We start from the raw sequence: 17667 nt of genomic DNA on the forward strand, positions 1-17667 counted from the left end.
CCACCATCCAATGTATTCTTCTCAACAGCAGTCACTAGTTAATGTCCTCTCAATAGTGCCTCAGTATTGTTTTGACCAGTTTACATCTCCTTAATATCAATGATAACCAATTAAACTCAGCTTTAACAAAAGAATATTTACTGAAAGGATACAAGACCCAAAGTAAATCTAGGAAAACTTTTATGAACTAATAAAAGATGAAGTGAGGAAAACCAAGGAGAAAAAGCAATACAATAACATTATAGAGAAAAACAACTTTGAAAGACTTAAGAATTTTGATCAACATAATGACCAAACATGATTCCAGAGGATTGACGCTAAGATATACTACCCACTTACTGACAGAGAGCAGATGGACCTAAGGTGCCTAGTAAAACATACATTTGCAGATGTAGCCAATGGAGAGCTTGCTTCACTTGGGTTTTGCTTTCTTTTTTCTTTTTTTCTTTTTACCAATGGGAGGATCAGAGAGGGGGATAGGAATAGGATGGGGAAACAAGAGAAAAAAGGCTCTTTGAAGCATTTTTTAATGTTTTAAAGAGAACAGAAGGAAGGCAAAAAAGAACCACAGATAAGTAGGATAGTTTTGACAGTTGCACATTGAATTTATTATATTAAATTTACTTAATTATTAATTATTAAAATGTATATTAAAGGAAAAGTAAGCTGCACATGATAGAGATCTGAGGTTTCATATACAATCTTCTTCCTCTGTTATTTATGAATGTTGAAATGCCCATTTTATTTGGTTTGTTGAGAATACATAAATTAACCCCAACTACAAAAATGTGTGAAACCAAGAACTTACTTTTTTTAAGATCACCTCACTCTCTAGGGAGAATAGCCTCAAACTTAGTGAGCCCACTGACAAAGAGGTAACTCACAGCTCTGGCAAATCATTTTAGTAAAAGTTCCTTTCTCCCCTTCGTGATTCCCTCATGATTTAGACATAGTGGAGCTTTTCTGCTTGAGTCCTTTAAGAATATTGAAGTTTTTTTCCTTGGCATCTAGTTTGTCCTGGACTCCAAATGCAGACACTGCTGTTCATCACTGTTGTTCCAAAAAACACTTCTAGGTTGTCAGTGAAATTCACAAGATTGTCTTCTGGTCAAGAGGGTAGGGAGGAGGCAAAGATATTCTCCTCTTCCTCTCTTCCCACTGAAATGGTTCCTTCTCAGGGACTTGGCTAGGGCTGTTTTAATTCACTCCAATAAACATTTATTAAGCACCTATGACATGCTATGCACTGTGCTAAGTGCTGAGGATACAATTTATAAAAAGAAAGACAATCATCTAGCTTCTGTCCTCTATAAAGGAAGGCACTGTTTCCACTACTCACTGTCCAGACACTGGAATGATTGCATTTTGAACTATTTTATAGCAAATCTACAGAGCTGATGGGATCTGCTCAGCCAATACTAACATGTGTCCTTTTGATCTGTTCTTCACCTAACAGAAATGCTTTTGATTGATTCAATAAAGGTCATCTCACCTGATAAAGGAATCAGGGCTAAAGTATTTTATTGGTCACCTTAATTTTTATTGACTTTGATAATTGATTGACTCAATCAATTCCCACCCTTCCTTATATCTGTATAAGATGTCTCTTCTCAACAGAATATAAGCTCCTTAATGTCAGAGACTGGAATTTTTGTTTTTGTATTCCCAGTGCCTTGTATGGTACCTGACACAACAAACCACTATTGATTGACTAAATGAATGAATAAGCATTTTTTAGGTGCTTACTATTTGCCAAGCACTTTATTACTCACTGGAGATACAAAAACAAAAAGTAAAGACAGGCCCTGTCTTCAGAGAGCTTGCAGAGTCAGCCAGTAAATATTTATTAAGCACCTACTGTGTGGTAGGAACTGAGCAAAGCTGTGGGGATGCAAAGAAAGAAAAAAGACAATACCTGTTCTTGAGGAATTAACAATCAAATCAGGGAGAAAACATGCAGATAACTATGTACAAACAAGTTATATTAAATACAGGATAAGTTGGAAATAATCAAAAGAGGGAAGACTCTAGAATTAAGAGGATTGGAAAGAATTTCTGGAGAAGGTGGAATTTAAACAGACTTGAAGGAAAATGACTGACCGAAAACAATGCAGAGAGATTTTTTTAAGGGGCTTGGTCAAGAAATAGAGGAGAGATACAATATGACAGCTTAAGTGAATGGTAAGATCAAGTGAGAGTTGATTAAGGATGGAGGAATACTGAGAGTGTTTGTATGCAATAGGAAAGGAGCTAGTAGATAGAGAGAGATTGAATTTTAGAATGAGAAAGATGATGATTGAGGGGACAATCTGCTGGAGAAGACATGATGTAAGTGAAGATAAGGCTGGCATTGTCAAGGAGAAGGGCCACCTCTTCATCAAAGACTGGAGGAAAGGAAGAAATATTAGTGAGCAGTAGGGCAAAGTTGGGAAGGTGAGAGCAAGGGATTGAGTTGACTTGCTCTGCTTGATACCAGAGGAACGAACTACAAGGAATGAGTGAGAATTGCAAAGAAGTAAATTTAGTCTTGATGTCAGAAAGAACTTCTTAATAATCACAGCACTCAAAAACTGGAATTGGCTTACTTGGGAAGCAGTGGGTCCCCCCTCATTAAAAGTCTTAAAGCAAAGCTACAGGACTCCTTATGGATGTTGCAACGAGGATTTTTTTCTCCAGCTATAGCTAGGCAGCTTTTTAGGTGTTGTTTTTTTTTTTAGCTGTAAGATGGTGTGATTCTGTAACATACTTTAGGGCTAATGGCTATTGTTCTTTCCTTGTTCTGAATTACAGGAACAAATGACATCTTAATCTTGGTGTTGGGCCATTGGCCAAGTTTCAGTCCCTCTCTCATCAATTTGAATATCTAAGATCACTTGCTTTTATAATATACATAGAAAAATTGTTTGTATAATCTAACAACACTGTGTGTTCATACTGATTGGTATACTCTAATTATCTACCCTCACTGACATTCCTTAATCAACAACCAGGCTGAGTCTCAGCACTAAAGACTTAAATGGCAGAAATCAGCTCATCATATATGAAAAATGGCTCTCCATGTATTGAAATATTGGTTTTTCAGATGACACTGGATTTAATTTGTACTAAGTAGTATTTACCTAGGATTTCCTGTTATAAAGTTCTCCCTAGGAAATCTTACTAACAAAAGTATTAACTGGTGAACTGAAAACAGCTTGGGAAGTCTTCTTAAACCAGGAAATTTGGGTAAAAGTCCTGGACATCCAAGCTAGAAAACCTGGGTTCGAATCCTATCTCCAACACTTACTGGCAGTATGACTGTGAGGCTCAACTTTTCTGCACCTCAGTTTCCTCATCTGTAAAATGGGAGTGATAATGTTTGCACTATCTACCCATGGAATTACTGTGAGAAAACCACTTTATAAGCTACAGAGATTACAGTTGTGTGCTGTTAACTATTACTTTGAGTCTATTTTATGAAATAGACCAAGATAAGAAAAAATTAATCCTAAAACCTCTTGAGAAGAACAATAAAAAGCCTGCATTGTAAGCAAACATGGACATTTTGGGGAAAACAGTATCTTCTATAATGTAACATTGCATCAAGATTTTAAAATCTGATCTTTTAAAAATCACAGTAAGAAAATAAGTGACTATTGAAATGTCCGTAATGGATGTGGGGAAAAATACAAATGTGTTGTTCTTAATGTGTAAAACTGCTGACCCACTTTTTGTAGGATAAGCCCTCATCACTTAGTCTTCCTTGTACCAACTTAGGGTAGATATTTGTGAGACAGCTGGTCAAGGAAAAGAGTATATTGCACAACTAAGGAACAGTTTTCCTCCTCGTAAAGCTAATAGGCTAATAATTAAATCCATGACTGCTGGCCTCGATAGGCCAAGCCAATTACCTAACACAGATATACCCATATTAATTGTAATAGAATCAATGGATAAACATTTATTAAGTGCCTACTTTATGCCAGGTACTATGTTTAACTCTGAAGATATTTTCAAAAAGGTGAAAACAGTCCCTACCCTCAAGGAGCTTCCATTCTAAAAGGGTGAGACAAGTGAAAACTGAAAGATAATCTTAGAAGGGAAGGCTCTATATTGCCAAGATTTGAATGTAATTTTGTTTGTTGAATATTTCATTTCAATTTACAAAGGCAATAAATTTAATCTGGTTATGAAGGGTCTTTAAGACCAAAAAGTAGTGTTTGCATTGACATGGTAGGCTCTTGAGGAGGGAGTAACATGCTGAAAATAGTTTTTGGAATATTTATCTAGTAGGTATAAGATAGTTTAAAAATGGAAAGGCTAGAGTAACTAAGTTGTGTTCATCTCTGGTCAATATAAGTCAAAGAATTTGCCTTGGGCCTAATTTGCCTTTAGCCTAATTCTCTTCTCCATCTCATTCCCCTACTCTACCAGCATAAATCTACTCTGGATATCATTGGGGTATCATTCAGGAAAGGAAAAAGGGGAAACGCCCCTCAAGCTTCTATTCTTTGTAGGAGTAGAATAGTCCATTTTCTTCTTAAGAGCACTTCTTGAAGAACGGAGTTGACAGTATGTTTTTGTGAGTGATTTGCAAATTGTAATGAGGACCATGGCATCATCTAGGAAAGACTCAATTTGTGCCTGTAAATGTTGCCCTGAATATTATCATCCTGAAGTTAATTTGCTCCTCAAGAGCTTGGTGAAGAGTTGTTTTCTATATCTTTTAACACAGGAAGCAACTGTGATCCCACTGAGAGGAGATGTGTGGAAGATGAGTCTGAAGGCTCATGCATTAGGTATACCCCAAAGTTAACCTGGAAAATAAGAAAAAAGATTAGTTTTAATATTATTCTTATTAATAATAACAAAAAATCTCAAAGGAAGTAAATTAGAATCTTTAATAACCATTTTGGCGAGCAATCTGGAAATACATCCAAAGATTCATTAAAGTGCCTTTGACCCAGCAATACCACTGCTAGGTCTATTTCCAAAGACTATTAGGGAAAAAGAAAAAAGAAAGGAAAAATATATCCTAAAATATTTATAGCAGCTCTCTTTGTGGTGGCAAAGAACCAGAAATTTCGGGGATGACCTTCAGTTGAATAATGGCCGAACAAATTGTGCCATATGATCACAATGGAATGCTACTGTGCCATAAGAAATGATGAGCTCGATGATCTTAGAAAAACATGGGCAGGGGCAGCTAGGTGGCACAGTGGATAGAGCACCAGCCCTGGATTTAGGAGGACCTGAGTTCAAATCCGGCCTCAGACACATAACACTTACTAGCTATGTGACCCTGGGCAAGTCACTTAACCCCATTGCCTAGCCAAAAATAAATTAATTAATTTTAAAAAAACGAAAAGAAAAACACGGGCAGACTTGCACAAAAATAATGAAGAGCAAAATGAACAGAGCCAAGAGAACAACGTACACAGTAATAGTAATATTGTTTTAAGAACAACTTTGAGCAAATAAGTCATTTTGGTTATTATAAATACCCAAATTAACTACAAACAACCCAGGGAAGAAGATGCTCTCTGGATCCAGAAAAAGAACTGATAAATAGAAGCATGTATAGATTTTACATATATATATATATATATATATATATATATATATATATACACATATTTGTGTCTAATGGTAGCAGTCTCTAGGTAGGGTGGGGGTAGGGGAAGAAAGAAGGGAAAAAAAGTCACATGCTAACTTTATTATATATTTTAAAAGAATTGCAAGTTGTATATAATAGATTTACACTTTCATGCGCAATTATCTTTTTCTATTCTACTATGTTATAGAAATGCTTGCTTTGTTTCTGAAGTTCAGAATAATTCTTTTTAGATTTTTAAAAATTTTATTTAATATTTTTCCCCCAGTTACATGTAAAAACAATTTTTAACATTCATTTTTAAAACTTTAAGTTTCAAATTCTTTCCCTTCCTCCCCACTCCCACCCCCATTGAGAAGGCAAGCAATTTGATATAGGTAAAAATAATTTTAAAAAAATAATATATACTAGAAGTTTTCTATAACCCTACTTGGTACAAAGTAGAATTTAGTGTAAAGTAAGGAAGGCTCACTGCTTCATTACCAGAATTACCTGATTATGTGGCACCCCTTCCTAATAGCCCTCTAATCACAGAGTTGCAGAATTAGAAGGGACCTTACAGCTCATAGTCTAGCCTATTCCTCTGCTGCTCTGGGCAAAGAAGCCACCATTTATAGCTCTTCTTTGTGTCTTGGAGCAGACCCCTATGTCATCACTATTGTTTCTCCCTCTGTTGATCCTTACCCAAATACATCCTTAGAATCATAGGATCATAGATTTAGAATTTATCTAATCCAACTCACTCATTTTATGGTAAAGGAAACATGGGCTGGGAGAGGTTAAGTGACTTTGCCCAAGATCATTCAGGTAGTAGTAGATGGCAGAGACAGGATCTGAATCCAGGTCTTCTCTGTCCACCTCCAACACACTCTTCTACTGAGCCACAATTTCTTTACATCTCTTAAACCAGCCCTTCTACTCCTGTAGCCTTTTTATCTATTCTCTTCCTTTTGAATAAGGCATGTCCTTCCAGTGCCATTTTCCAATCGAGTTCCATCTCACAAAATTTCAGCAATAACTTTAAGGTCAAATTTGATTTTTTAAAAATTAGGATCTATAGGTTGCCTTGTATTAGCTATAGATTGTACATTTGTACATAGATACCTTAAGGCCATAAGTTTAACTTCTGTCTCTTGTCTTTGGATGTTGTTTCTTGTAAATTGCTAGTTCTCTCTTCTGCCATTCTTCCTCTCATGTTTTACTTGCTCCCGTCCCCGGTAGCAGGCTCGATAAATATATGTGGACACTGTTTCTCCTTTTCTTTTTCCCTTTCAGATTATAGACCTCTTGATTGGTTACCTCATTCCTCTTCTCTTTCTAATATATTCTTTTTCACTTCTGCACACCTAACCTCATCCCCTGGCTCTCCCACATCTACCACAGTTCAACTATTTTTTTTTCTTTCTCATCCTATAAAGTTTTCCCTGCTTGAATTGCTATGCTATTCCCAGAAATGAAAGCCATTCTGTGAAGATCAAAATGCTCCAAGTTCCTAGTGAATTGTGCATATGTGTTACACTCTGACTTTTTTGGGGGCGGGGAAGAGGACAGACTTAACATGAATAAAATGAGAAAAAAATTTAGTCAGAATTTTCTATCAGTTATGAGAATGGAGAGCATAAAAGAAAAGAATGTTGATGGAAACATAGAATAACTAAGACTATATTTTATGTATTGAAATGGATTTAAATGTAAGTAGATGATGTGAGCAACACTTGGAGGACTAGACATTTTCTCTGATCCCCACAACCTTCTCAAACCTCTCCAAGGCAGAAATAAGGTGCCAAAAACCTGCAAGGGACCATAACCCCTATAACCAGAGCTGCAAAGCTCTGAACTGCTGGAGCCAGACCAAAGAATTAAAGAATAGAAGGAGCAGGACAGGACACTGTGTGTGTGTGTGTGTGTGTGTGTGTGTGTGTGTGTGTGTGTATACACCACGCAGTGCTCTTCAGCATGGCACCCAGCTGGGGCCAGCTCTGACTATTCAAAAGTCACTTGTGACAGAGGCCTAGCCTGGTGAACTGCTTACTTCCTAGAATGGGAGGCCAAGATGCTTCAAGATCCAGACCCCAAGGAAACCACAATAAGAAGGGAGTCAGAAAGTGAGCAATATAGAAAATGGTGGGGGGAGGGGAAAGGAATGAAATTACCAAGAACTTCAGGAAGAAAACTCAAAGACCTTGAACATAAATAGATAAATCAACAGGAAAAACCATAACAATAGAAGAAAATATGTCCTCCAGATGTAGTAAACAAGTTCAGGCATCTATGAATAAATGTAAGTAGTTACTAAGAGAGTTTAATTAATTGCATTACTTTCAAGATTGTCTTAATGTATCACTTCATTAAAAACAAATTATGTTATATTTATTACTTTCATTTCCATAATGTATTTTCTCTTTCCCCAAAAGATCCAAGGCCAAGTAATTTTTTATTTGGAGGAAAAGGTAACTTGTTGACTGACTAGATCTATATAATTGTGGTGGTGGAGAAGTCAAGGACGACCCTCACGTGTCAAAGCTATTTGATTAGAATGAGGCTCCTAACACAAAAGGTGGGGATGCTATTGCAGAAGTACTAGGTTTGAGAGAAAGTTGCTGAATTTCACTTTCCCAAATCACTTTCCTAATTGCCTCTAAATCACCTTCACTGTTATTAAGGGAATTCTTTGACTTGTCAACAGCATTAAAAAACATTCTCTCTTCTTCCTGCATCACTGGCATTGTGGATCAAATTAATCTCACAGTCAGCTTCACCTCATTCTTTCTTTATCTACATTGTGATATCCAATTTCCCTCCCCAGACACTAGCGTTCCCCCAAACCAAAACTCTCTTCTATTAACATTGCAAATGTATTTACTTAGATGTGTTAAACTTTTTCCCATGACTGAACATAAACTCCTTCAGTGCGGGAACTGGTTTTTTTAGTCTCTGCATCTCCAACACCTAGCACAGTACCTGGAACATAGTAGGCATTTAATAAATGCTTGCTAATTGATTGAAATGGAATATTTGTCATAGCCAGGTAGGTCTTGTAATAGACAATGTGCTGGCTCAAAATCTGGCCCAGGAACTTACTAGATAATGACTCTGGCCAAGTCACTTAACCTCTACCTTAGTTTCTTCATCTAGAATGCAAATACATACATTATAGAGTTGTTGTAAAGATCAAATAAAATCATATATGTAAAGCTTTTTGCAAACCTCAAAGTGCTTTATAAATATAAACTATCATTTTATATGGTTGTAGAACTAAACCACCATATATAAAATGCAAGCTATTGTTATTTTTATGTCAAGAATTTGAGCTAGTTTATTTTGGAAAGAACTTACTCCAGAGCTATAAATTTTTCTTTATCACCACCATCATAAGAACATATTTCTGCAAGGATAACACCAGGCTACAATTTCCTGAGAGTTCTCCTTAATATTGGATATTTAATAGAATCCTAGGTACAAATAGCATTAAATATTGATACTTCATGTTTTAAAAGAAGCTGAAATGGATCAAATTTCTTATGAAATCTCTTCTCTAATAACATTTTGCAGTTTGAATAATACCCTTGTCCACAACTAGAAGTAATACCAGCAGACAGAAAGATGGTAAAAAATATTCCCATATACCAACCCTCAGGTCTTCTCTATTATTTTCTAGCATTGCAATAGTTTTGCTATCCTCAGTTAATCCTAACATATTTAACTATTCTTTTGTTAAAGGTAAAACTATAATATAGCCGATCAGAAGAAGTTATTTCTTCTTTCCATGTATTAGATGCATTCTATAAGTAGTACATAAATTTAAATGATTACAGTTTCCAATAATTAATATTTATATTTTATGAGTGTCTACAATATTAACAAATTCAAGATCAACCAGCTTTTATTCAGCCCTAACCATGAGGCACTTGATTCACCAGCACTCATGTTAAAATAGAATTTTGTAAGCATCACATTTAGCTTGGAGGGAACCAAGTCTCAAAGTCCAGTTAGGCTTCAAGGGTATGGAAGAGACAGTAGGTCTAGAGGCCAAGTTCTAGAAAGGCAGACAGAAGTCAATAAGGTAGATACTGCGAGTTTATGGTGATAGGGTTCATTATTAGAATAAGCAACACAAATGACCAGAAGACAGCAAAGACAAGTGGTGACAGTGACATCATTTGGGAGGAGCAAAGTCTTACAGAAGAAGCAACTTGCTCCTAATTAAGATAGGAAGAGATGAATGGGCTGCCTTGGGATATAATGAGTTCCTCCTCATCTGAAATCTTCAAAGAGAGATTTATGGTTGCTTGTCAGCCAAGTTGTAGCTTTTTTTTAAAAATCTTAATCACCTGTCATTTCATCACTCCCTTTACCTCAACCTTCTCCCTAAATCTACTCTTTGTGCTCATCACAATCTCTGGTCCTTCTACCCCTCCCTTTGTACGATCTCTGCTCTGGCTTCACTTTTCTTCCTTGATAGCCTTGACGCAATAATTGACCAGTTCAACTAATATACTGCCTTATATCCTTTAATCACTTCCCACTTTGTCCTTCAGCTTCTCACACCAGACTGATTCTCAATCCTTGGGTCATTCCACCCATCTACTTTCTCTGTTCTTACTAGACTGCTAAATGCCACTGACTAAAGCAGGGGTGGGGAGTGTGCAGCCTCGAGGCCACATGTGGCCCTCTAGGTCCTCAAGTGTGGCCCTTTGAATCCAAACTTCACAAAACAAATCCCCTAATAAAAGGGTTTGTTTTGTAAAACTTGGACTCGGTCAAAATGCCATATTCGAGAACATAGAAGGCCACATGTAGCCTCAAGGCTGAAGGTTCCTCACTCCCGGACTAAAGGAAGTCTCACAACCCTTCTGACTAGGTTCAATATAAATTCATGCTCTCTCAATTTGGAATTATACATAAAAAGCTACTAAACTGTCTAAGCTCATGACCCAGATCTGACTATTGAGATTTTACCCCCGGAGATAAATGATAGAAAGGAACAACCCATGTATACAAAAAGATTCATAGTAGTATTGTTTGTGATAACAAAAAGCTTAAAACCTTGAAGACAGGGCCATTTCTTTTTTGCTTTTTTTCATTGTACTCTGAATACAACTCTACAACACAATAAACATTTAATAAATGCTTGTTGATTAATATGCACAATGATAGGAATGGTTGAACAAATTGTGATTGAAGAATATAATTGGATCTAACTATGCTGGAAGGAATGACAAAAACAAAGAATTCAGAAAACATAAGGAAACTTGTACAAAGTGATATACGGTGAAGAAAACAGAGTTTAAAAAAAAAAAGAATAACAAGCAATTATTCCAGTTCTCCAATGGATCTATGACCTCACTGGTGGGCATATTCCCTCCAATGAGGCAGAGTGCAATCCATACATGCCTGCCCATCCTATGTGACTTTCATCTAGGTCTTCCAACGAATTCTCCGTTGGGATCGCACCAAAGGCACTTTATCTATCTTCTTTTGACACTGCAGGAATACCAACAGATCCATTGATCCTAACTCTCGCTACATGACCAGCACATCTTTCGTTCTGCTTCTTTGAGGGCATCCTTCACACCACTTCCCTTGCATAATTCCTTATTTGTAATGTGTTGATGTCTGCTCATGCTCACCATGCACCTTTCCACTTGCTGTTGTGTTGTTGTTCAGTTGTTTTCAGTAACGTCCAACTCTTTGTGACCAAATTTAGGGCTCTTTTGGTAAAGATACTAAAGTGGTTTGCCATTTCCTTCTCCAGCTCATTTTTCAGATGAGGAAACTGAGACAAACAGGATTAAGTGACTTGTCATCCATTACCATCAGAAGAATGATGGAATTAAAAATATGGGCCTTTCCAAAAAGAACCAGAAACTAGCAACGTACTTTTAAAAGCTACTTGTTGAACTTATTATTTATTTAAAAAGAAAAGCAAGTTTTATGTATTATAGATCTTCAGTTTTATGTACAATGCTTTCTTCTGTTCTTCTTTTTTTGGAAATGCCTATTTGATGTTTGTTAAGCTAGGAATAAAAGTATTTTTTTTCCAAAAGATTTTAGAACATGGGCTTTTACTTCAGAAAGAAATTTAAGGTTACGTGTCTAGTCCAGATGATATATGTACTGATAGACAAGTCCTAGAGTTTGGCCATCAAACTATATATGATAGTCTGGAAAACGGGCATTCTTCATACACTTGATCTTCAGTAATTGTCTTGAGCAAGACACCTAGTTGGTAAAGAGCCTTGAGGTGGCATTTCATTCTAACACATCAAAGTTGGTTTTTATAGTTGGTGTTCATCCTTTGTCCTCAAAGAGGACCAGGACATCAGGAAGGTGATGCCATGACTTGCAAGTGAATTGGATGTAAGTGAGGTAGAGCTGTGCAAAGTCACCAGCCTCACTTTCTCCTCCGGAGCCATCTAGGTCCAGTGGCAAGATACAGATGACTGGAAATGGCTCCGGATGCAGTGGGAGACCTTGGCTTTTTTAAGTTAAGATCTTTTCCAAGTCTCAAGCATAGTGGATCTTATACTCTCCATAGCTTTCAGTCAATCATGTTACTGTAAAGATGTGGAAAATCATGTGGAATATTACCTGCAAAAGCCTGTCTACTTCATTCTAATACTAATATCAAGGAATGCTCAGCATGTGCACAATTAGGGGAAAGGGGGGCAGAGGGTAGTGGTCTAGACCTGTGCTTTCATTGGTGCAGCTCAGCCACTGTTGTGTAACTTTTCTTCTTAGAGAGTTATGTAGGGTGCTGAGAGGTTAAGTCCTACAGCTAGAATTTGCATAGGTAGCATTTGAACCCAGGTTTTCATTCTTCTATCCGTTATCATTCTGCCTCTCCTCATGAAAATTTTGCATAGGTAGAAAAGTGGAAGTCTACATAATTCTACAACAATGTGGGGGCAGCTAGGTGGCACAGTGAATGAGTGCTGGGCCTAGAGTCAGGAAGACTCATCTTCTTGAGTTCAAATTTGGTCTCAAACACTTACTAGCTGTGTGACTCTGAGCAAGTCACTTAACCCTGTTTACCTCAGTTTCCTTATCTGTAAAATGAGCTGGAGAAGGAAATGGCAAACCACTCCAGTATCTTTTCCAAGAAAACCCCAAATAAGTTCATGAAGAGTTGAACACAACTGAAAATGACTGAACAACAATGTGAATAATGAGCACATAAAATGAGCATTAGCATCTCACTATCAGAGTTAAAGGCACACATCCTTCTTTACTGTTAACAACTGGTAAACTACAGAACATGTTTTAATCCCAATCACACTCCGAGAAGGTTTTGTTTGGCTGTTTTCAGGGAATGTACTTTGTTGGGAGAAAGTACATTGAGAATTATCTGTTGCATCACTGATAAATTGAATCAAAGAAGTAAAAATTCATATTATCTAATCTTAACTAAGCCTTCACTAAATAGTAATCTTTTGACTCTTCTCCAATTGACTCACTATCATGCCCTGCATAGCAGTTGCTCCTAACTTTCCCCTGCCTTTCTCCACATACCTCTACATCATTCCTTATCCCTACCTTTCAGAAGATCTTGCTTCCTACATTACTGAGAAAATAAAGGCCATCAGTCAAAAGTTCTATCTTTTGCCCTACTCTTCAGCTCAAAAATCTTCTACATTCTCTTTCAATTTTTGATTCAGTCTCTGCCAGTACCAACTGCAGAACTTGGACCCTTATTCTCATCTCCTCTAGGGGTTTGTCCAAACAATCTTTACTACCAGAAGAACCACCAGCACTCCCATTATCTTCAGTCTCTCCATATATACTGGTTTCTTCTCTACTGTCCACAAAAATAGTAAGCTGGATCCTTCAAAGATCTTCATTTGACCCTGCCATATCCCCAAGCTATCATACTATATCCATCCTCTCTTTCACTCTTTTTCAGGAGCCAAGTTCACTGCTTCTACTTCCTCACCAAGCATTTAATTTCTAACCCTTGCCATCTGGCTCCCAATCCCACCACTCAATGAATTTCCAAACTGCTACATCAAAAGTTACCAGTAAGAGAAAACATGTATGAACTGATTCAAAATGAGTGAGTAGAACTACAAGAATAGTTTATTCAATAACAGTATTATAAACAAAAACCATTTAAAAGACTTGATAACTCTGGTCAATTAAATGACCAATGATGATTCCAGAGAACTGATGATGAAATGTGCTACTACCTCTTGACAGAATGGTGATGGACTTGAGATGCAGAATAAGGCATGTATTTCCAGACATAGCCAATACAGCAGTCTGCTTTGCTTAATGATGCATATTAGCTACAAAGATCTTGTTCTCTTTCTTTCCAATGAAGGAGGGATGTAAAAGGGAGTAGGGATAAGGATAGGTAGAAAGGGAAGGAGGGAAGAAGGAAGGAAAGAACAAAAGAAAAGGAGGAAATGGAAAGGAAAGAAGGAGGGGAAGAAGTAGGGGTTAGTGAGGCATCTTTTTTTTTTTAATTCAGGGAACAAAAGGAAATCCAGAAAGAAACAGTGACAAGCAGGAGAGCTTTCAAAGTTACAAGTTGAGCTGAGTATATACTTTTTTTTTAAAAAAAAGCGAGCTGTACATAAAAGACATCTGCAGTTTCAGGTACAAGTCTCTTTAGATTCTACTATGTATATGAAAATGTCCATTTTCTTTGGTGTTTAAGTTCAAAATTTTTAAGAGTTATGAGTGATCCCTCAAGTACTTTTAAAAAATCTCAGTTTTCAGCCACTTTAATGACTCTGAAACCTTTGACAACTACATCCACGACTCATTTATACTTTGTCCACCCTTACCCCCATGACACTGATCTTTCCCCATTCTCTGCCTACCTGTCCCATCACTCCTCAGGCTCTTTTGCTGGATTGTCATCTATATCCCACCCTCTAAGCATGTTTATTCCCCTCAACACTCTATTCGGGACCTTCTTCTCTTCTACATTTTCTCAGAAGCAATGGGTTTAATTATCATCTCTACATATAACTCTCATAGCTATATATATAGTCCTCATCTCTCTCTTTAATTCCAGATCTTCCATTAGCACTTCTCTGTTGGATATTGCTACCTGGACAGCCCAGTGGCAGCTGAAATGCAACACATCTAGAAGGAACACAATCTTCTCTCAAATATACTGTTCTTAATACTATTGATAGTATCACTATTCTCCCAATTTCCCAGGTTTATAAACTTAACTCATTTCAATTTAAACATCTATTAAGTACCTACTATGTGCCAGGCGCTGTTCAAGAATCCCTACCCTCAAGGAGTTTACAATTTAATGAGAGGAGACACCACACAAAAGGAAACTGAAAAGTAGGGAAATGGAAAATGGTTGTGCCCACTGAGCCCTTTCTAAATGGTGGTTTGGGGAGGAGGTTTTTGCTCTGCCCTCCAATTAAAGAGGCAGAGGCTACTGATGGTATTGATTAGGTGTGAGAACCAAAGCTGATGCAGCCTCCATGATGATGAATTTCCTGGTGATGCACTTTCCCTGGGAGTTGAATTCATAAAGTTGCTTAGAAAAGATTGGCATGAATAAAGGAGCATCAGAATAGGTGGAAATGGATATGTTATACTCCCTGACATTGTTTTCCCTCATTTAGTCTACCCTTACATTACTAGCAGAGGTCTTTCCTTAAAGCAAGCTTCCCCAAATTGGGTGATCTTAACTCAAACCCACCCCTAGCTGACTGTGGAGCCAATAGCCACATCTATGGTCTCTCCTTATACCCGATTCTCACTGATGTCTCTCACTCATCATCATCCTCCCTGTCCTGTAGTGGCAATAGCCTGGGAAATGAAGAGGAGATATCCCTCTGGGAAAGACTGGAGATATTACTGAGATAGTGCAGGCCTCAAGATAACGTAGTGTGTGCACATGTGTTTTTGTGGTTATGCTACCCTATAACACAGTTTATGGCTATATCAAATATTTAGGTTCATTTTTGTTTAGATAGATTAAAATGAAATCCTGATTCACATCCAGAAAAGGAAGTAGCTATAGCAAAATTTGGCCTATGTCACTCATTTGGCATCTAATCATAAATGGCCTTATATAGTTATTTACATTTCTATGTGTGTCTTATCTTTGTTTCATGGGCTGCCATGAAGCATTCCAAACATTACAAGTATATGTGATAGAAGTCCACAACTTCTAATAAAATCCTTTTTCTTGTTCCTTTACATATATTACAATGTTTGTGTACATTGCTGATTAAGTTCATAATAAAAAGGATCTTATGAAAAATAATAGCTAAACATGGTGCAAAAGAATGTCTTCAGAGAGCCGGGAGGGGCAGTAAGGAGGGATGAAAGAGAAGAGAACAAGTCCCACAGTAAGAGTGAGGAGTTGCTGATGGACAGCCCGCATGCTCCAGTACCAAGAGATCTAAAGGAAGCTTGCCCCCACCCTCCTTCAGCAGGGCTGGTGGGGTGACCTGTGGAAGATACAAGAGAGGAGCACCACAGATGGACAGACAGGCATGGATAAGTTATGATCTGAAGCAATGGAGGCAAAGCTCAAGTTATCCATAGACACAGGTCCACAGAATCGAGTAATCAATAATCATTTACAAAGCACTTACCATGCACAAAGGCAAAAGTGAAACACTACCTGCCCTCAAGGAGCTTACATTCTAATGTGGGAAGCAATGGTATGAGTACGAGTATATGCAGAATACATACAAAATAGATACCAGGTAGTTTTGGGAGATACGGCATTAGAAGCAACAGGGATCAGGAAATGCTCTGAAGGTGGTGCTTCATCTAAATCTCATAGGAAATCAGGGATTCTCAAAGGTAGAGGGTAAAGACAGGGTGCATTATAGATAAATAGGAGGGAAGGTAGAGTTTAGTATCTATGGAACATCAACTTCCACAGGTAGTGGAGCACCAAGGCATATTTCATATACTCAACAAGACTGTAAGCTTCTTGAGGGCACTCTAAACACGTAGCATAGGACTATGGTGCCTTTACATACAGAAGCTGTTTGTAAAATGAATAGAAAACATGTAGAAAAAAGTACTGGCCTTGACATCAGAAGACCCAAGTCTGAGTTCTAGTTCTGATGTTTATTAGTCATATGACCACGGACAAGTCATTTAACCACAAGGATCAATTTGCTCACTAGTTAAATGAAATGATAATACCTACATTATCTGACAGTATTGCTGTGAGGAAAAAACTTTGTAAACAATAAAATGCTATATAAATGTGAATTACTATTATGAACAAAATATTTTTCATTAATCAAAGTTTCATATCTAAAATAATTCACATCAATGCAGATGCTTTCCATTTTAAAAGTCTCACTCCCTTGCTTTGCATTCCTCACTATATATAAATCCCACATTTACCAGCATAATTTCTCCTTTTCCCCACATGGGATATCTTTTTTACAGGTGGAATGAAGTAGAATCTCTTTCCCTTTAATCAAAAGTATGAGCTTTAAACCTATCAGCTCTGTGTTCACTTGTTTCACAACAATAAGCTGCACCTTCAGAAAACATAAGCTGGAATAGGGTACTGGAGGAGCAGTACCCTATGGGTACTATGGGTAGCCATTATGAGCCCTTGGAGTTAAGCAGTGGCATGTGAAAAGTAAAGTCACTGGACAGGAAAAAGTTGGCAGATGCTCATCTTTCTTTTCCTTCCATCCATTCATATATTTCACAAATATTTACTAAGTACCCATCATGTACACAACACTGTGATGCAAGGATGCAAAAATGAAGATCACATAATTCCTGTCAGTAAGGAGCTTGCCACCTAGTAAGGGAAATAATGCTTACACATAAATATAGTACAAAATAGCATGGGATAATTGCATGAGAGAAAGTGCTACGAGAGGTCAGGGGTGGGAGAGATTACTTCCAGCTAGTAAGATCAAGGATGTCCTCATGGAGGAAGTGGCCTGGAAATTGGGCAGAATTTCAACAGTCAGAAACAGAGGGAGGAATATTACCAAGAGGGAATGACAGACACAAGTAAAGGCACACAAGTAGGAAAGCTCAAGACATAGTCAGGAAATAACAAGTCACTGTGAGTAAAGCGGGCTGGTATGAGATGGCAGGAAAGGCCA

General features: G+C 37.4%; 1 protein-coding gene across 1 annotated transcript in view; it reads right to left on the bottom strand.

Moving 5' to 3' along the window:
- Positions 1–581: 581 nt before the first annotated feature.
- Positions 582–17667, bottom strand: part of MOCOS (molybdenum cofactor sulfurase) — an 87048-nt gene continuing 69962 nt past the window's right edge. The window contains 1 exon segment of the mRNA XM_020985697.2: positions 582–4796. Within this exon segment, the coding sequence (XP_020841356.1) occupies positions 4671–4796 (126 nt within the window). The 3' untranslated portion in view covers positions 582–4670.

Source organism: Phascolarctos cinereus, unplaced genomic scaffold (genome assembly GCF_003287225.1).
Source record: "Phascolarctos cinereus isolate Bilbo 61053 unplaced genomic scaffold, phaCin_HiC Scaffold_4;HRSCAF=312, whole genome shotgun sequence".
In the NCBI taxonomy this organism is placed as follows: Eukaryota; Metazoa; Chordata; class Mammalia; order Diprotodontia; family Phascolarctidae; genus Phascolarctos; species Phascolarctos cinereus.